This window comes from Cnephaeus nilssonii (assembly GCF_951640355.1).
Source record: "Cnephaeus nilssonii genome assembly, chromosome: 22".
Lineage (NCBI taxonomy): Eukaryota > Metazoa > Chordata > Mammalia > Chiroptera > Vespertilionidae > Cnephaeus > Cnephaeus nilssonii.
Genome location: NC_137093.1, coordinates 2,681,421 through 2,701,918, shown reverse-complemented (window position 1 = coordinate 2,701,918; position 20,498 = coordinate 2,681,421). Strand labels below are relative to the sequence as shown.

General features: G+C 46.5%; 1 protein-coding gene and 1 pseudogene across 4 annotated transcripts in view; one reads left to right on the top strand and one right to left on the bottom strand.

Moving 5' to 3' along the window:
- TBCEL (tubulin folding cofactor E like) overlaps positions 1 to 18,809 on the top strand; it is a 70,549-nt gene extending 51,740 nt beyond the window's left edge. For all 3 annotated transcript variants that reach the window (XM_079762839.1, XM_079762840.1, XM_079762841.1), the window contains one exon: positions 15,903 to 18,809. In XM_079762839.1, coding sequence (XP_079618965.1) covers positions 15,903 to 16,221 — 319 coding nt within the window. In that variant the 3' untranslated portion in view covers positions 16,222 to 18,809. The remainder of the gene's footprint in view (positions 1 to 15,902) is intronic.
- On the bottom strand, positions 6,353 to 10,738 carry LOC307094332 (neurofilament light polypeptide-like; annotated as a pseudogene). Its single transcript has one exon. The product of its transcript is annotated as a neurofilament light polypeptide-like (transcript).
- Positions 18,810 to 20,498: the final 1,689 nt, after the last annotated feature.

The window sequence follows — 20,498 nt, the reverse complement described above, 5'->3', positions numbered from 1 at the left end:
TTCAAGTTTATTTAATTAAAGGAACAATATTGCAGATCAAGTTGGATGTCTTTTGGACTCTATTATCAGTCCTGGTCCTTACTGCAAGATGTAACCACTGGCAAAAACTTGATCTGTATCCTTGGTGTCTGCTGATTATATTTTATATATCCATTAGGGGCTCGGTGCACGAAATTCGTGCACTGGGGTCGGGGGTCCCTCAGCCCAACCTGCCCCCTCTCACATCCTGGGAGCCCTCAGGGGATGTCCTACTGACGGCTTAGGCCCTCGCCCCACAGGGAGCGTACCTAAGCCACAGTCTGGCCTCCCTTTGTGGGAGGCGACCGGGCTGGTCAGGGGAAGGCACCAGCCCCATCACCTCACTGCTGCAGCCACTGTCAGTCACCGCAGCCACCAAGGTGTTTTCATCAACACGGACTCCAGTCCCTTCACCAAGAAAAAATGACAACTTTCTTTAGGCATTTTCAAGATGTGTCTTTCATAGGATATGGATTTCTTTATTTACTTTTTATCCTCACCTGAGGGTATGTTGCCATTGACTTTTAGAGAATGTGGAAGAGAAAGGGAAAGACAGAGAGAAACACTTTGATTGGTTGCCTCCTGCATGAGCCCGGATCTGGGCCCCGGCCAGGGAGGAGCCTGCAACCTAGGTACATGCCTTTGATCAGAATCAAACCCAGACCCTGCCGTCGGCAGGCTGAGGCATTATCCACTGAGTCAAACCGGCTAGGGCAGGCTATGACATTTCTTAGCCTTCCAGCAGCAGACCTTCATTTTATTCTCCAGAAGTGTGGTGGAAAAACCCTAGATCACCTTTTTGGATTCTTATTACCCAAGTTACTAAGAATATTACCAGTGGCATACAGGAAGCTTAGCCAATGTATAGTCAGAAAAGGTGTTTCCTCTATAGTTCACACCAATGGAGGGCTGGGCCCTGCCCAGGCCTAAAGCCTCTGGCCGAAGCTTTAGGCCTGGGCAGGCCTCTCCAGCTCCCTCTGATCACCGGCTCAGCCCCTGCCCAGGCCTGCCCAGACTGAAAGCCTCTTGGGCAGGAGCGGACCCCCAGCTCCCTACAATCAATCGCAGGGGGTCTGCTCCTGCCCAGGCCGAAAGCAGACCCCCAGCTCCTTGCCCAGGTGATCAATCACAGGGGGTCGCTGGTACACCAGGCCGAAGAAACCCCCAGCTCCCTGGGATCGATTGCAGGGGGTGCGCTCGTGCCCCAGGCGGAAAGCAGACCCCCAGCTCCCTGCCCAGGTGATCAATCGCAGGGGGTCCGCTGGTGTACCAGGCCGAAGAAACCCCCAGCTCCCTGCGATCGATGGCAGGGGGTCCGCTCGTGCACCAGGCCAAAAGCCTCCGGAGGCTTTTGGCCTGGTGCCGGAGCGGATACCCAGCTCCCGGCTTTCGATGGCAGGGGAGCTGGGTGTCTGCTCGTGCACCAGGCCAAAAGCCGCTTTCGATGGCAGGGGAGCTGGGTGTCCGCTCATGCACCAGGCCAAAAGCCTCCGGCAGAGGCTTTTGGCCTGGAGCCGGAACGGACACCCAGCTCCCGCTTTCGATGGCAGGGGGTCCGCTTGCCACGCCCACCATCCAATCAGAGCGAGGAGCTGGTTGTCCACCACGCGCACCATCCATCGAAAGTGGGGAGCTGGGTGTCCGCTCCGGCTCCAGGCCAAAAGCCTCCGGCAGAGGCTTTCGGTCTGGTGCCAGAGCAGAGCCCAGCTCCCTGCAATCCGTTGCAGGGGGTCAGCTCAGAGTGCCTATGTATGCAAATTAACCGCCATCTTGGTCGGGTTTATTTGCATACTTGCTCTGATTGGATGGTGGGCGTAGCGAAGGTGCAGTCAATTTGCATATTACTGTTTTATTAGGTAGGATTAAGCCTTAGCTGGTTTGGCTCAATGGATAGAGCGTTGGACTGCAGACTGAAGGGTCCCAGGTTCGATTCCAGTCAAGGGCATATGCCTGGGTTGAGGGCTCGATCCCCTGTGGGGGGCGTGTGGGAGGCAGCCGATCAATGATTTTCTCTCATTATTGATGTTTCTATCTTTCTCTTCTCCTTCCTCTCTGTGAAATCAATAAAAATGTATTTAAATATATATATAAAGTAGGATTTTATAATTCGTTGTCAACATGCATTGCGATTTCGTCTCTCAGTCTGTAGCTTTTCAATTGAATCTTTTCACTTTGTGTTTTTTTAAAGAATTTCTAAAAAATTAATATAAAATGTATCAACCCTCTGGTTTATTCTTATTTCATCTTATTCAAAAAATATTTTCCTTTACAAAGATAACTTAAGATAATCTCCTGATCTTTTTCTTGAAGTATTTTCACATTTGCGTCTTTGATCCCCCTGGGATCTACTTTTATGTGTGTGTAGTGTCAAATAGAGATCCAAGTGTTTGGCCACCCTGCCCCCGCCCCCATGTTGATAATCGGCATTCACCACTGACCTGCCTCTGTCGTATTGTCTTGTTTGCAATGTACAGGTACACACACATGCTTCTGTTTCAGGGCTCTGTTTTGTTCTATGGTGAATTTGTCGATTCCTGTGCCATTACAGAATTGCTAAATTGCTGTACGTCTGAATTCCCAATTAGAGTAGGTTTCCTCACCTAATTATTGTTTCAGAATACCTTAGTCATTGTAGACCATTTTTCCTATGAATTTTAGGATTGGCTTATCAAGTTCCACAAAAATCCCACTGTAATTTGGGTATTTATTATTTGAATCCGCTGACTAATTTGGGAGAATTAACATCTTGACGCTGTTATGTCTTCTTACCTGTGAACACCTTTTTGTTCTTTAGCAACAGTTCTAGTTCTCTCACAAAGGCCTTTTACATCTTTTGGTAAATTTATTTCTAGGCATCTTCTACATTTTGTTGCTGTTTTAAATGCAATATTTTTTTCATTCATTACTTTCTAATTGGTTATTGTTAGTGTATAAGCATGCTTTTATTTTTGTGTGTTGATTTTTAGAGAGGGGAGGGAGAGAGAGAGAAAGAGACAGAGAGAGAAACATCGATGTGAGAAAAACATCCATCGGTTGCCTTCCGTATGCACCGCTGTCTAGGGATCAAACCTACAAGCTAGGTATGTGCCCTAATCAGGAATCGAACCCCAACCTTTCAGAGTACAAGATGATGCTCCAGTCACCTGAGTCACACCAGCCAGGGCAAGAATAGTTGATCTTTACTTTTCTTTCAGATCCACGTAGACAGTTATATCTGCAAATAATTTTTATCCCTCTCTTTTCTGTTTCTTTTTTTTAATGAGGGGAGGGGGGTGTAGGAAGTTCTCCAGTATAATATTAAAACTGAACAGTAAAGGAGGCCATCTTTATCTTGTTTCTCATTTTAAAGGGACTACTTCCAAACTTTCAATGTGAAATATTTTGATATGAAATCTGACTTTTGCTGTAGGTTTTTGATAGGTGCCCTTCATCAAGTTAAGGTAGTCACTATCTCTGTTTTTCTAACAGTTTATTTAACTTAAATGATTTTTTAAATAAAATGTTCTTTGTGTATTCTGATAAGCATGTTATTTTGTTCTGTTAATCTGAATTTAGTCATACTTTTTCAGATATTGAATAATATTTACATTTGTGGAATATTCAGCTCAGTTGTAAAATATTTATTCTTTTCAACTCTGCAGAATTTAATTTTATAATGTTTTGGGAGGTTTCCATCTACTTTCATATTTAAAATTGGTCTGTTGTTTTCTTTTGTACTTTTTTTTCTGGGTTTGTTATGAAGGTTATTTAGCTTCATAAAATGAATTGGGTTGGTATTTTTTTTATTTTTCTATTAAATCAGTGAAGTATCTCTTCATGGGTTTTGCCCATGTTTTTAGTGGGTTGTTTTGTTTCTTTCCTGTTGAGGTTGAGAGCTCTTTGCTGGATATGTGATTTGTAAATATCTTCTATTTGTATTAGCTTGTCTTTTCATATTTTTTTGCATGAGCTTTGATAGCACAAACATTTTTAATTTTGATGAGTGCTCAATTTATCAATTTTTTCTTTTATTAATTATGCTTTTAGTCAGGGGTCCTCAAACTTTTTAAACAGGGGGCCATTTCACTGTCCCTCAGACCGTTGGAGGGCCGGACTATAGTTTAAAAAAACTATGAACAAATTCCTATGCACACTGCACGTATCTTATTTTGAAGTAAAAAAACAAAACGGCAAAAACACCCGCATGTGGCCCGCGGGCAGTAGTTTGAGGATGCCTGCTTTTAGTGGTAGGAACTCTTTGTCTAGCCAAAGGTCATGAAGATTTTCTTGTTTTCTTCCTAAAAGTTTTGTAGTTTTACATTGTACATTTAAGTTCATAATTAATTTTGAGTTAGTTTTTTGAAGAGGAGAGGTTGAGGCTAAGGTTTATGTTTTGGCCTATGGAGAGCCAATTGCTCTAAAATCGTTTGTTGAAAAAGTTGTCTGTCCCATTGCATTGCTTTGACAACTTTTTAAAAAGTTAGTAGAGCATGTTTGTGAGGGTATATTTCTAGGTTTTCTGTTCTGTTCCACTGACCTGTGTGTCTGCTGCTCCACCACCACCACACTGCCTTGAGTCCTGTGGCTGTATGAAAGCTTGAGCATCACGCAGAGTGATTCTTCCACTTTATTCTTCAAGAGTATTTTAGCTATTCTAGGGTCTTTACCTTTCTATATAAATTTTAGACTAAACTTGACTCTGTCTACAAAAAATCTTGTTGGGATTTTTATAGGAATTTTATTAAAGCTATAGATCAGTTTGTGGAAGATTGACATGTTTACTCTATTGGATCTTCCAATACATGAACACAGTAAGTCTATTTATACTAGAGGCCCAGTGCATGAATTCGTGCACTGGTGGGGTCCAGCTGGCCCACCCCCACGGGGGCCATCGGGGATGGGGCCAGCTGGGGGGAGGGGCCATGGGCAGTTGGCTGGCCAGCCCCGCCCCCATTCGGGGTGGAGGGCTGATCGGGACGGGGACGGCTAGGGGAAGGGGCCGTGGGAGCTTGCAGGGAGCCCCAGACAGGCTGGTTGGCCACTGCAGTGTGTGTCATTGTGACCGGTCGTTCTGGTCATTCCATCGTTCCAGTCGCTTGGCTTTTATATATATCAATAAGATGTGTGTTTTTTATTTCTTCCATCTTTGTTTATCCACTTATCCATCAAAATTTTGTAATTTTCAACATACAAAGTCTGGTAAAATCTTTTGTTAGATTTATGTCTTAAGTATTTCATGTCATTTGCAAACACAAAAAATTTTATTTCTACATTTCCAATGTACACTGAGTGGCCAGATTATTATGATCTCTGAACGCATAATAATCTGGCCACTCAGTGTGTGTGTGTGTGTGTGTGTGTGTACACACACACACACACACACACACACACACACACACATACTAGAGGCCCAGTGCACAAAATTCGTGCACGAGGGTGTTTGTCCCTCAGCCCAGCCTGCACTCTCTCCAATCTGGGATCCCTCTCAGAATCCAGGACTGCTGGCTCCCAACTGCTTGCCTACCTGCCTTCTGATTGCCCCTAACCACTTCTGCCTGCCAGCCTGATCACCCTCTAACCACTTCCCTGTCAGCCTGATTAATGCCTAACTGCTCCCCTGCCGGCCTGATTGCCCCTAACTGCCCTCCCCTCCGGGCCTGATCACCCCCAACTGCCTTCCCCTCCTGGCTTGATCACCCCTAACCACCTCTGCCTCGGCCCCGCCACCATGGCTTTGTCCGGAAGGACTTCTGGAAGGTCTCATGGTCTAATTAGCATATTACCCTTTTATTAATATAGATAGAATATGACATACTGCCATAACTATAACATATGTACCAGTATTACTCTATGAGAATACATACTTCATGCGATATGAAGGCATCTAATACATTACATTGTATATGTTGTAAGTAGTAGGAAATACTGTATTCATAGCAATAATATACACCCTGTGACTTCCCTTCCTGATTTGGGAATGGTTCCCCAGTTCTTTGAATGTTTCCTGGCCCCTAATGTATTTTTTTTTTTGTCATTCAGTGTAACTTTATTTACTGTTTATTGCACATGATTTGAGTTCTTTAATTTCTAACCACCAAAGACTCAAAGGACTATTTTTTCCATGAAGTTTAACATTAACATCTGTGAATTCATGTATTCATGTGTTTTTATTGTTAACATCTGAATTATTCACATTGTCATAGATCCTGAACTCATAAGCGTGGACCATGCACAGGCTGGCAGCAAGCCAGGAAGCCACTCTGCAAGCAAACAGATACTCTGCATAAGGAGAAAAGTCATAGCACAACATTTAATGTCCAACCTGAGTCACCTCAGAATGTTACATATATTGACTTCTTAATTCATATAGTATCGGGAACTCAACCGCTTGGTTGGTGACAGGGTTGATCTGGTTTCAGGAGGGTTATTCCTGAAATAATTAAGGAAAGGGGGGCTCAGTCTTTTCTTGGTTGCTTGCTTCTCCCCAGCACCTTCATCTTTCTTCTCATCCTCAGCTTCTCGGGCATCTTCTCCTTCACCTTCACCTCCTTCTTCTTCCTCCTTTGCATCCTCAAATTCTTCCTTGGCACCTTCTTCCTCTTCCTCTCCTTCCTCTTCGTCAGCCTCTTCCTTCTCCTTTTCCTCCTCTTCAGCTTCTCCTTCAGAGGGGAGTTCATCCTTAGCTTCCTCGGCTTTTGCAGCCTCAATGGTCTCCTCCACCTCGATCTGCTCCTCCTGGACGTGGCTGGTGTATTAAGAAGGGAAGGAGCGAGCGGACTGGACTCCACAGGTGACGTCAGGTGCTGCTCGCCAGGCCTGCCCAGTTACCCGACATCCAGTAGGAGCTAGTCTGTAAACCACCTTAGGCAGATGACCAAAGATCTGGGAACTCTGGGTGTAGCCACTGGCTATACTTCCCACGCTGGTGAAACTGAGCTGGGTCTCCTCACCTTCCAAGAGTTTCCTGTAAGCTGCAATGTCAATGTCCAAAGCCACATTGAGGAGGTCCTGGTATTCTTTTAAATATCATGCCATTTCACTCTCTGTAGTTCTCAACTCATTTTCTAATTTGTTGATTGTGTCCTGCATCGCACTAACATCGGAGTTCTGCTTATCCTCCAGCTCTCGCACCTGCTTTCCCAGAGCTTAGTTCATGCCCCGGCATGCTTTGATCTCCAGGGTCTTGGCCTTGAGCAGGCGGCGGCTTTCAGACACCTCCTCCTTGGTGGCGCACTGCGTAGGTGTTCTTGGCAGTGGTCTTGGTCATCATGGTGAAGCGGCTCTTGTACCATTTTTCTGCATTCTGCATGTCCTTGGCAGCCAGCTTCTCGTACTGGGCGCCGATGTCCTTGAGCGCGGCAGAGAGGTCGGACTTGAGAACCTGTCCATCTCCATGGAGATCTGAGCGTACTGGATCTGCGCCTGCAGCTCAGCGATCTCCTCTTCACGCACCTTCTTCAGAAAGGCGATTTAGTCCATCAGGCTGTTGGTGCGCTTTTCAAGCTTAGCGTCAGCGAGAGCCGCCTCGTCTGCACCTTTGTGCGCCTCTATCAGCCAGCTCTCTGCATCATCATGGTTCAGCACCTCTTCCTGGTAGCATGCCTGCAGGGTGCTCCCAGTCCCTTCCAAGCCCTGGTGCCTGCTAACTGCCCACTGCCCTCTCCTCGCCAGGGACTGGTGCAGGGGGCCTGGACACAGGCACCCCATTTTCATTAAAATGTTCAACCCCGGCCTGCTCCACCTGTGTCCACAGGCAGCCCGGGGGCAGACAATGATCCCATAGACCCTGGCCACCCCAGCCTACCCAGGATCCCGATGGCTGCCTGGACACCCTGGGCAGAGTCAGACCCCCTTTGCCCGGTTACCTATCGAGGCCTCGACCCAGCAGGCGACATCAGGCTCTGCCCGCCTGGCCTGCCTGATCCCCATGGTGGACTGGACTCCGCAGGTGACGTCAGGTGCTGCTCGCCAGGCCTGCCCGGTTACCAATGGCAGCCTGGACACGGCGGGCTGCATCAGGCGCTGCCCGCCCAGCCTGCCTGTTCCCCGATGGCTGCCTGGACCCCGCAGGCGGAGTCAGGGGCTGCCCGCCAGGCCTGCCCGGTTATCAATGGTGGCCTGGACCCTGCGGGCAGAGTCAGGCGCTCCCCTCCCTCCCGCCCCCGCCGCGCCGCCCCCCCCCCGCCTCCGCCCATGTACCTATCAGCTCGACCCTGTAGACATGTCAGGCGCTGCCCGCCTGGCCTGCCCAGTCCCCCATGGTAGACTGGACCTCGAGGGTGGTGTCAGGCACTGCCCGCCCGTCCTGCCTGGTGCCTGATGGCAGCATGGACACCATGGGCTGCGTCAGGCGCTGCCCGCCCTGCCTGCATGGTTCCCGATGGCGGCATGGACACAGCGGGTGGCCTCTGGCGCTGCCCCCGCCCCACTGCCTGATCCCCAGTGGCAGCCTGGACACCACGGGCGGAGTCAGGCGCTGCCCGCCCTGCCTGCATGGTCCCGGATGGCGGCCTGGACACTGTGGGCGGAGTCAGGTGCTGCCTGCCCGGCCTGCCTGGTCCCCGATGGCGGCCTGGACACCGCGGGCAGAGTCAGGCACTCCCCCCAACCCCGCCCGCTTACCTTTCAGCTCGACCCTGCAGACGATATCAGGTGCTGCCCGCCTGGCCTGTCCAGTCCCCGATGGCGGCCTGGACCCAGAGGGTGGCGTTAGGCATTGCCTGTCTGGCCTGCCTGGTCCCCGATGGCGGCCTGGTCCCAGCTGGCGGCGTCAGGCGCAGCCTGCCCCTCCTGCATATGCAAATTTACCCTCCATCTTTGTTGGCTTAATTTGCATATCACTCCTGATTGGCTGTGAGCATAGCGAAGGTATGGTCAATTAGCATTTTTCTCTTTTATTAGTGTAGACTAGAGACCTGTTGCATGAAGAGATTCGTGCAATAGGCCTTACTTCCCTTGACTTCCAGCACTGGTTTTCCTCCAGTACCTGGGACCCAGGCCTTCGCTCTGGCCAGAGTCTGACTTTTTGTTTTTGCTGCAGACTCAGGCTGGAGTCTGCCATCTTTGTATTCGCTGCAGACTCCAGAGTCTGCAGTCTTGTCTTCGCTGCAGCACTCCACTCCTGTAGACCCCTTCGCCCCCCCTGCCCTCCCTCTCATAGCAGGTGTTCTGCCTCGCCTGGCCACTCCGCACCTGGAGCAGCTGGGCAGCCGCCATCTTTGTCCTTCTAATTTGCATATTCACTCTGATTGGCTGGGGGTGTAGTGGAGGTACGGTCAATTTACATGTTTGTCTATTAGGTAAGATATACACTGAGTGGCCAGATTATTATGGGTTCAGAGATATGACTTTATTTCATTTTATGACTGAAAATGTATATGACTTTTTTCATTTTTGTGCCTTTTTACAGTGGCTAGAACTTCTAGTACTATATTGCTTAAGAGTGGCAAGATTGGGCATCCTTGTTTTGCTCCTAATCATAGGGAAAAGCATTCGGTTTTTTACCACTAGGTATAATGTGAGCTATAGGTTTCTTCTGTAGGTGCTCTTCATCAAGTTGAAGTAGTTTCCTCTTTCTGACATACTGAGAATTGTTATCATAAATGGATATCAGTTTTTTCCTAATTATTTTTTGTATCAATTACTATAATATGATTTTTCTTCATTAACTTGTTGGCAGGGATGCCATATTGATTGATTTTCAAATGTTAAATCAGTCTTGCATATGTAGAATAATTTCCACTCAGTCATGATGTATATTTCTTTTCATATGTTGTTGAATTTAGTTTGATAATATTTTGTTTAGGATTTTTGTGTTTAAGCTCATGGGAGATATTGATATGTAGTATTTTTTAAAGCAATTTTCTGTGCTTTTGGTATCAGGATAATACTGGCTTCATAAAATGAATTAGTAAGTGTTCCCCCCTCTTCTGTTTTCTAAACAAGATTGTATAAAATTGGTATTAAATCTCTTTTTTATTATTTAAGTTTTTAAAAAAATTAATTATAGTAAAATGCACATGAAGTTTACCAACTTAATCACTTTTTTAAATGATAAGATATACATAACAAAATTTACCATCTTAATCATTTTTAAGTGTGTTGTTCAGAAGCGTTAAGTACATTCACATTGTTGTACTGCAAATCTTCCTCGGACAAAACTGAAACTGTCCATTAATCATCAGCTCCCCAGTGCCGCCTCTGCAGCCGCTGCAACCACTGCAGCCGTCGTCATTCTTCTGCGTGTCTGTGAATGTGACACTGTACATAGTGGGCCATGCAGTGCTCATCTTTTTGTGTCTGATCTATTTCACTTAATTTCCTCTGGTTCTTTAAGATGTAATGTTCGGTTGTTTACTTGGGCTTGCTCTTGTTTCTTGAGATAGGCCTGTAGTGATATAAACTTCCCTCTTATACCTGCTTTCACTGCATCCCAGAAGTTTTGATATCCCAGAAGTCTCAGTATTGTCATTCTCATTTGTCTTTTTATCTCACCTTTTATTTCTCCTTTGACCCAATCATTTTTTAGTAGTATGTTTAATCTCCACGTATTTGTGGCTTTCTTTACTTCCTTTTTTCAGTGGATTTCTAATTTCAAAGCATCGTGGTCAGAGAATCTGCTTGATACCACTTCAGTCTTCTTGAATTTGTCGATGCTAGTTTTGTTACCCTACATAGGGTCTGTCCTTGAGAATGTCCCATGTGCGCTGGAGAAGAATGCGGAATCTGAAACTTTGGGATGAAGGGCTCTGTAAATGTCAGTTATGTCCATTTGTTCCAATGTGTCATTTAAGACTGATATTTCTTAGTTGATATTCTGTTTGAGTGATCTGTCTAGTACTGTCAATGGAGTATTAGGTCCTCAACTATGATTGTGTTCTTATGTTTCTCTCTTTATTTGTTAGTAGTTGCTTTATATATTTTGGTGCTCCCTGATGATGTGTATATATATTGAGAAGTATTATGTTTTCTTGAGTTAGTGTCCCCTTATTCATTATAAAATGTCCATCCTTGTCTTTTGTTATTTTGAAATCTGCTTATCTGTGGATGTTAATTGCTTGGAGAATTTATTTGCACCCTTTCACTTTTTGTCTGTCTTTGTCTTTGCAGCTTATATGCATCTGACGAAGACAGCGAATGGTTAGGTTTTGTTTTTTGAGCCAATCTGCTATGGTGTGCCTCTTTATTGGTGAACTCAATCCACTTACATTTCAAGTAATTATTGATGTATGAGGATTTCCTACAGCCATTCATATTTTGTTTTCTGGTACTTCTTTTTGTGTGTGTTTCTGTTTTTATTTGGTAGTATTCTATACTTCTTTCCTCTGTTTCTTCTTTTTTTTAAGCTGTGTGTATGTGTGTGTGTGTGTGTGTGTGTGTGTGTGTGTGTGGTTACCATTAGGTTTATGAAAGAGAAAATTTCATATATACAGTAGTCCTTTATCTTTTGAGTGCATGTAATCTCCTTCCTTTGCAAATTCAGACCTTTATCCCCTCCCCTTTGGTGTTTTTATTGTCACAGATTATCCCTGTTGATGCTGTTTGTTGGTGATACTACTCATAATCATAATTTTGTGACCTTTCGTTCTCGGTTTCAGGTAGACTATCCCCCTTGAGTATTTTCTGCAGTGAAATTCTTCTGGTGATAAATTCCCTCAGCTTCTGTATGTCTAGAAAAGTCTTTATTTCTCACTCACATTTAAATGATAACTTTGCTGGATATATTGTTCTTTGCTGGTAATTTCTCTCTTTCAGTAGTTTAATCATTTGGTTCCACTCTCCTCTGGCTTGTAGAGTTTCTGCTGAGAAGTCTGGTGATATTCTAATAGGTTTCCCTTTATAGGTTACTTTCTTCTTTTCCTTGGCTACGTTGATAATTCTTTTAATTTTTGATAGTTTTAATACAGTGTGCCTTGAAGAAGGCCTCTGGGTTGAGGTAATTAGGTATTCTGTTTGCTTCTTGGATTCTAGGATCTAGCTCTTGCCATAGGTTTGGGAAGTTCTTATCAACTATTTGTTTGAATAAGCTCTTCCTTCCTTCCTTTCTTCCTCTCTTCTTTTTCTGGTATGCCTATTTTTATATTGCTCTCTCTGATGGAGTCAGATAATTCTCGTAGAGTCATTTCTTTCTTTTTTTTTTCATGCTCAAGTCTCTCTTCCCTCTGCATCATTTCTAGATTTCTGTCTTCGATATCACTAATGTTTTCCTCCTTCTGGTCCACTCTGTTTTCTGTGATTGCTAGTTCATTCTTGATCTCTTTTATTGAGTTCTTCATCTTCAGAATTTGTTTGGTTCTTTTTTCAATCTCTTTGGTAAAGTACTCATTTTGTTTGTTGATTTGTTTTCTGAGCTCACTAAATTGCCTGTATTTTCTCACATCTCATTGAGTATTTTCAGAAGTGCAATCTTGAATTCCTTGTCATTTATATCACGATTTCCATGTCTTTAATTTTGCTTTCTGGAGATTTTTCAGTTTCTTTCTAAGTTGCCTTGATCCCTTGGTTTATTCATGGCATTTGATGGGTTCTTTCTCTGTCTTGACATCAATGTGTAAGTGGCACTTCTCTAACAGATTAATATGAAGAAGTCTTTCTATTCTTTTCCAGTAGGGGGCACTGAATAGCACAAGTTTTCTTAGCTCTGTGAAATCCCAGTGTTGTCCTCCACAGCCAGAGAGAGGCTCCCATCTGTGTAGCCATCATGTGTGGGGTGGGGTGGGCTTGGGGAACTGGCCAGCTTCTTCGTTGTTTTGCCCTCCTGGTAATGATGACCTGAGACCTTCACAGGGTCCCCCCTGCACCCAGCCCTGGGACTGTGCACCCTTTGCTCAGGGATAGAGTGATTCTGTAGTACCTGTTCTTGGGTTTGCAGATAATGGCTTGTTTCTCCGTGGAGAATGCTGGTCACCCAACAGCCACAGATGTCCCCCATGCTGTGCCCTTGCCTGGGTCTCGGGGCTCAGCTGCAGCTCGTACTGCTCATTGCTGCAGGAGCGTCCATGGAATCTCTCTGCTCCTCCCAGCTGAGTGGAGTGCCAGCCACAACTGGATTTCTTCTCTTCTCACCTCCCCAGTTTGTTCCACCTTTAGATGTTTCAGTGCGTGGATCTCTCCGGTGACTTGTGCATTGAGCAGGGAATCATTTTGTTGAGTTATAGCTGTTGAAATTGTTAAAAATTCAAGGGGAGAGACCAAGGGAATCTTGCATGCTGCCATTCCCCTACATCACCTCACAGCAGCTATTTTAAGAAGAAGGAATTGAATACAGAAAATAAGGTGCTGACAACATCTTTGGAAGGTCTGTCTCCCTAGAACTGGTCTGTCTCTAGAATGCTACACGGAACCAGCTGACCAAGGGCAGTGCTCCCTCTGCAGGAGCCCTGTGAGGAGAGACTCAGGAAGTGATGTCCGGGTGCTGGGTCACACCACCTTAGCTGGGATCTGGAGATCAGCGAGCTGCGGCCAGAAACACACTGCTTGAACTACAATCTGGTCATTAGGAAGCCTCTACCCAGATTGTGCCTGCTAGATTCATTATTTCTCACCCCAGGAGTATTGAATGTGCTTCATAGAAGCTAAAGTTCACCTGCCAAGAGTGTGGGAAATGTAGTTTTCAGTTCCAATCTTTGCAGTTCAGGAAGGTATTTCAGGAAGCGGTTGGAACAGAAAAATGAGACAGCTCATCCAGATTATGCATCCACAGCTTACCACTAATGCAGATCTTTCTTTCCTTTTTAAAGATTATGGCAATAAGGTTATTCCCTCTGTTGACCCAAGAAAGAATATACCTGCCAAATAGGAGTTTTTCCTGAGTCTAGCAGCCATTATTTACAGAGGTCTCGTGCACTCTGCATTTCAGGGGAAAGCCATAGACGGGCGGCCACGCCTCCTGCACTGGGCTCCTGCTGTCTCCGTTGACCCTTATAAGAGAGCTCCTAGGATTGAAATTCGACCAATAGGACTGAGACTTTCCTTGTCTAATTGGAGCTGTGCAGCTGTATATCATTTGCTCCTCACTGACCAATGAGAGCATTCCATTCTGACCAATCAGGACAGTGCTATTTGGACTGATGTAGATTTGGAGTCCTATTGGACCAATCAGGGACTGGGTGCAGACACTCTTCTCTCCATAAGCCAGCTTCCCCTTTGTCTCAATGGAGTGCACGTTCAGTTTCCATCGTGACTGCCTTCCCCTGACGGGAGCTGTAGCCCCTGAGCCACTTTGAGCCATTCATACCTGAGCGGTCTCAGCCACGCTGTGCTAAAGTGAGCTGTTTTCACTGAATAAATTCTCCCCCTTTGCCACACCAAATACGGGGACTCCTGTTGCCATTGAATTGATGATGACAACAATTTTGGTTGACATCTCTTCTGTTAATTGCTGCTGGTGATTTCTTTACCCTTTTCAAAAGTACTACTTTGGGCTCAAGTCCTGGGAGGAGAAGATTCTGTAATTTGCTTCTTATAGCCCTACCTTTTCCAAGAAGTTCTATCTAAATATACTTTAATTATATATTTTCTAAGGCGTGTGTGTGTTTTAATAATGTAAATTCCAGAACAGTAGGAATGTAACGTTCATATTTTTTTATGTTACGAAGTTAATTTACAAAGTGTTACTCCCCTGTTACCTATATCCTAAAAGGCCTGTGGTCGTGATGCCGTAACAGCGTCACGACCAAACGAGCAGCAGCTCTCGCAGCGGGCGAGGCGGGGCGTCGCAGAGCGGCAGACATGGCCCTGTTGGCAGGCTAGGCCTAGGTGACCCTACACGCACAGGATTTAATCGTGCGCTGGGCCTCTAGTTTTATATAATTTTAAGACTGTCTTGTAGGAAGGGCAGATTTATTATCCCAATTTTACTAATGAGAAATCTGAAATCCAAAGGATTGAGCGAGTACCCAAGTCACACAGCTAATCGTAAGAGAGCCACATGGCTAATCGTAAGGAGTCTCCCACTCCAAGGCCAGTGCCCCTTGGCCTTACCCTGTCCCTCCTGTGGTGGAATTGCTCCCTCCATCTCTGACCACAGACATCCCACTGTTCTTCTATGTTCCTGCCAACCTTAATTTAGCACCGATTTAACTGAATTAAAACCAAAAGTAGAGGGGGAGAGGGGGGAATAATCTTATGTGACCATTGTATTCTGATCACAAGTTAACCTCGTTATAGTCTTGGTTATAATAAAACTAATATCGGATCTTTTCAGCATTTTCCCTCTCTGGATTTTAGGAAACTGCTCAGCTTCCTCAATAAAATCAGATCCTCCAAGGCTGGTAGTGGAAACAATATTTCCCACGTGGGAAACCATCTTGGGGGCCCTAGACTCACCTCTATATTCACTTTCCTCTTGGTATTGTTTACTCTTTATTACTGCCTTGATCGAGGAACTTGTATCCCCCATTTACCACTTTTTTACAAGAATTCATTCTTGACTCTTCCACAAATTCCAATGAGATTAGGCTGGATCATTCAAACAGGCTCACACACCCTGGGTGTTTGTAAGCTATGACTTCTCCGGGTTCAGGAACTGCCGGCCCACTTCCCTCTTCCCACCTGTTCTAAGGAGCAGCTTAGACCCGCCTCCTTTGTGACAAACTGGACTCCGCTCTGTGGTCTTCGTAGTGTCCGCTCTAGGCTCTGTTCTCCTCGCTGAGCCTCTTACGCAGAAGGGCCAGCAGGCACGGCACCATCTTCAGGGCAGGCTGTCCACAGCACGTGGTTTCACTGTGAGCCTCAAAGGGCAGCGTTTCCAGTCACAGGTCCCGCAGAGGTCGTCCGATACTGAGACAGAGCATGGGGCTGGGAGGTTGATGCGGAGGAGAGCTGTGATTTACCGGGAGTTGGGGAAGTAGCTTGGACTCCAGTTGCTAGTGGCTGCAGCTCACACTGCCTGCTTATCCTTCCAGGTATCACGAACTGATCACAAAATACGGGAAGTTGGAGCCTTTGGCAGAAGTGGATCTCAGACCCCAGAGCAGTGCAAAGGTGGAAGTCCACTTTAACGACCAGGTGGAAGAAATGAGCATCCGTCTGGACCAGACCGTCGCAGAACTGAAGAGACAGTTAAAGAGCCTCGTGCAGCTGCCCCCGAGCAGCATGCTGCTCTACCACTTCGACCACGAGGCGCCCTTCGGCCCCGAGGAGATGAAGTACAGCTCGCGGGCCTTGCACTCCTTCGGCATCAGGGATGGGGATAAGATCTACGTAGAGTCCAAAGCCAAGTGACCTCTCAGAGCGCACTGCACCCCCGGACCTCCGCAGGCACCGTTTCCCGGGTTTTCTTTAGGAGGGAGAAGATGGGTTTGCTTTGGTTTGGCTTTGCTTTGTGTAGGGGGTGGAGGTGTATCCCCCCACCCCTGGAATGGGTGGGGGCTGTTTGATGTATTTTTTACCAAGATTTCTTTAGCTCTGCCGGCAGAATTGACTCCATCTCCAGCCCGTGTGCCCTCCCTCCCGAAAGGACGACTGAGGAACCCCGTCTTACTGTGCGCACCGGCCGCCTGCTGCGTCAGAGCCAGGAGGGCGAGGGCGGCTTGGGCAGGGCCTCCCCCGAGGGTGTCTGGAGAAGTCAGGAGACGGGGGTCCTGGGCAGGGCCCGCCCTGCACTCTGTGGTGAACGAGGCGCTGTGGGTCCAGCTCTCGCCTGGGACGTGGTGGTGCCATGATGGGCGGGGCCTCCTTGTTTCCGTTTCACCTGGTCGCCCCGCAGCGCCGCTCTGATTTATGAGTAAAGTACAAGTGTCCAAATTCAAAACCGCCTCCAGGTCAGATTTTTTGCAGAAGCATATTTAAAGCACTTTTCTTTGAAATCTAGTTCCTTCCCTGCTCTGACGTCTTGATTTATTCCATTCCTTTGTCAGTCAGTACAGGCTCTTTCTTTAAAATGTGTTTTTCGTGGTCCACCATGTGTACAGAGACTTAGCATAGGCGGGCAGGAGGCGTGCACAGGCAGGATTTTTCAGAGAATGTAATCTTTAGGATGGTTTTTGACCTTTTAATTGATTCCACCACTCCTGTGAATTTCTTCGGAAATTTCTTAGGTGGCTTGTAAATTCTTCATGTATATGGTGTTGTGTTTATTACTGTTACTTTTAAAACTTTCCTATGCCGTAATAGCAGGTATTTATTCTCTTATGCACTTCAGGTTCAGTGTTTGTAAAGCCCTTGACCCAGGCCTCTCGAGTCCGATCTACATTCACCGAAACAGTGAAGGTGGGAACCAAAGGGAGTGAGGGGACGAGGCCTCGTCTCCCTCCGGACTCGGTCCTTCCAGGCAGAAGGGGGGCTGTGGGGCCGCGCTGCACATAGATCAGAGTCATTATTTTGCAATCACAATTTCCTGGCATATTTTTGGAAGTGGGCAGAGTGTGGCCCTCGTGTCTGAAGGTTAAAACTGTGGAGGCTGTGTGTGTGCATGAGTGCAGGCGCATTTGAGAGAGGAACAGGTTAGCTGAGCCTTTGCTTTTGTCAGCCAAGGAGATAGATGCACCCTTATTTTTTGAGGTTGTGTGGCCCCTGACCCCCACAGAAGGCAGAGGGAACACTTAGGTTTGCTTTAATCATAAGCGGGAGGGTCACAATTGATGAGATATTTTATATATGACAGAGTTCTATGAGATGCTTTTGTACTGTTAGAGGCCTGCCCGCGGGCAGGTGCACTTCTATTACACACGCACGTGGCAGGAGACTGCTCCTCTCTGTGGGTGTGGGTATTGTAGGGCATTGAAACTGATGGTTTTAAAACTTGCTGAATAATTTTTGATTGAGACAAAATTAATAAAATTACCGGTCTTTTAGAGTTAGAGCAGTGAGAAAAGGGATTTGAGCATGTGTACTTGTAGACTTGTTTGCGTGGCTGAGTAATGCTTCTTCTGAAATAAAATTGGTGCTGCGTAGACACTCGTAACCAAAATTATTTTTATAACAGGCCAAGGAGGGAAGACACCTGGGCCTTTGAGCCCACAAGTGATGCATAGTTGATGGCTGCTTTCTCTGTTTTGATCCTGACTTCCTCCAGGTTCAGTGAGAGCATATCTGTGATCAGAATGCCATCATAGCCAGTATTACAGCTTGGTTGCTGCCTATCTTTTCAAAAATAGACATTCTTTTCAGTTATGGAAAAGGAAAGGACTAATAAAAGAAATCTAAACCAAAACCAAGGGGTTCTTTTGATGTGAGCATGTAGCTGCTGAAGCCACATAGAAATCAATTTTTTTATTTGAAATATCCCAGAGTGTTTTAAAGAAAATAAGTTCAGAGTCGTGTGTCATTTTAGAAGTTTCTGTTGTTTCTGCAACCTATTGCCATACATACATAAGAAAGCAGCAGGCATTATATAACCTCTTCGTTTCTTTTGAACCTTTTGATGAAAACCCAAAATGGGAGCTGTGTGTAATAGGGCCTAATGTTACTATGCTGTGTTTAAAAATTTTGTTTACATAACAAAGGGAAAGTTCAGTTCTAGCCCAACATTTCAGCCATGTCAGCGGGGTTGCGGTCACGTGTTGTCTGGGTTGTGAGCTGCACCACCGGCGGGGTGCCAGGCCGCTCTCTGCGGGCATGTGTGTGTGTCTGGTTTCCCTGCTCCGTGTTGGATGGAACTTACAGACGAACTGCTCTCCAGGCACCAGACCCGGTGACGGCGCCCGAGTGCTGTCCTCGGGCACGTGGTCGGCGGAGGGGGCTTGGCTCCTGCAGTTGATGGAAATATATATTTTATTTCAGAATATAATTTAAACATGTCCTTTGCACTTTTTATTAATATATATAGAGAGAGTTAATCTTTAAAAAAATTAAAAATCCAAGTCCACGTTCTCTTTGTGTTGTGATTTTTTCTGGATTGTGTGGTCACGATGGATGCCTGTGTATTTATGAAAAATGGACCTCGCTGGGAACACTTTCGCCATCTTCACACACTTAATCGGGATTTTGCTAAAGTTAGAAGCAAAACGTGGAGGGAGCACCTAGAAACGCTGGCTTCAGAGGCGCCCCGAGCCCCGCTCAGGCGGCCGCATCCCCTGCGTGGATGGAGCCAGAAGGAAAGTCTCGTCTTGATGTAGAAATTCGGGCCACTTTTTCCCTTTGAAAAATAATTTTCTATAAGGATTCGAGTTCTGGACACTTGAATGCTACCTGCTTATCAATAACTAGAGGCCCAGTGCATGATTGAATCATGCACGTGTAGGGTGCCCTACACACTTTCGCTTTCGATCACAGGGAGCTGGGTGCCTGTCCGCTGGTGCACCAGGCGCCGGAGGCTTCTGAAAGGCCTGGTGCCTGAGCGGAAAAACATCCAGCTCCCACGCTTTTGTTTTTGACCGTGGGGAGCTGGGTGCCTGTCCGCTGGTGCACCAGGCCTTTCAGAAGCCTCTGGAGCAGCGGAGGCTTCTGAAAGGTCTGGTGCCTGAGCGGACAGGCACCCAGCTCCCACGCTTTCGCTTTCGATCGCTGGTGCACCAGGCCTTTCAGAAGCCTCCGGCATGGCAGAGGCTTCTGAAAGGCCTGCTGCCTGAGTGGACAGGCACCCAGCTCCCACACTTTTGCTTTTGATTGCGGGGGAGCTGAGTGCCTGCTGCCTGAGCAGACAGGCACTCAGCTCCCCCGCTTTTGATGGTCCGCGCGGCAGGACGTCAGCTCGCTGCCCCAGAGGCCCCTTCTGTGCCGCAGCATGGACATGGCGCAGACGCTGCGCTCGTGCCGCTGCTGGCGACGCAGCTCAGCGTCCCACCGGCCCAATCAGCTACCCCGGCCACCCCGAGTCCCGCCCCCCCCGCGCCTCCTGGCCAAAGCGAAGGTACGGTCAGTTTGCATATTTGTCTATTATTAGGTAGGATGTCCTGGTAAATGCTGCGAATTAACCTTGTGCCAAGAACTGAGGCCCCAGAGGAGCCACTGTGTGCTGCTGAACTAGCCCCCACGCCCCCCGCATTCCTGCTTGCACCCCTAGCCGCCCCCCCGCGACCCCCCTCCCCCCTCACTCCAGCCCGCCCCCTAGCCCACCCCCCCCTGCAACCCCTCTTCCCCGCACTCCTGCCCACGCCCCTAGGCCCACCCCCGCCCTCCAGCCCACGCGCCCTGAAACGCTGTGACCTGCACGGGATGTTACAAGCAAGGTTACCTTTTCTCCCCAGGCTTCTCTGGAGAAGAGTGTGTTCTTTAGCTTAGACTTACCACTTTGGAGTTCAGAATTGGCCAGATAACTTTTAAAACATACATAGGTCTGTGTCCGTGGGCTGTGCATATACACATATGAGTTCATTGGTTGATTTGTCTATTTTTTATACTATATAAAATCTTATTGAATAAAGATTGCTTTATTTCTCTCAAAAAAACTATATAGGTCATTAAATATTAACATCAGTCATTTCATCTACTTTTAAGTTTTTCAGGTAACTGAGAATTAGGAACTAAGTTAATCCATGAAAGGAATAACATACCATATTGTATTTCCTTAAAATATAATGTATTTCTGATTCCTTCAAAAATATGAATGTTAACATTAG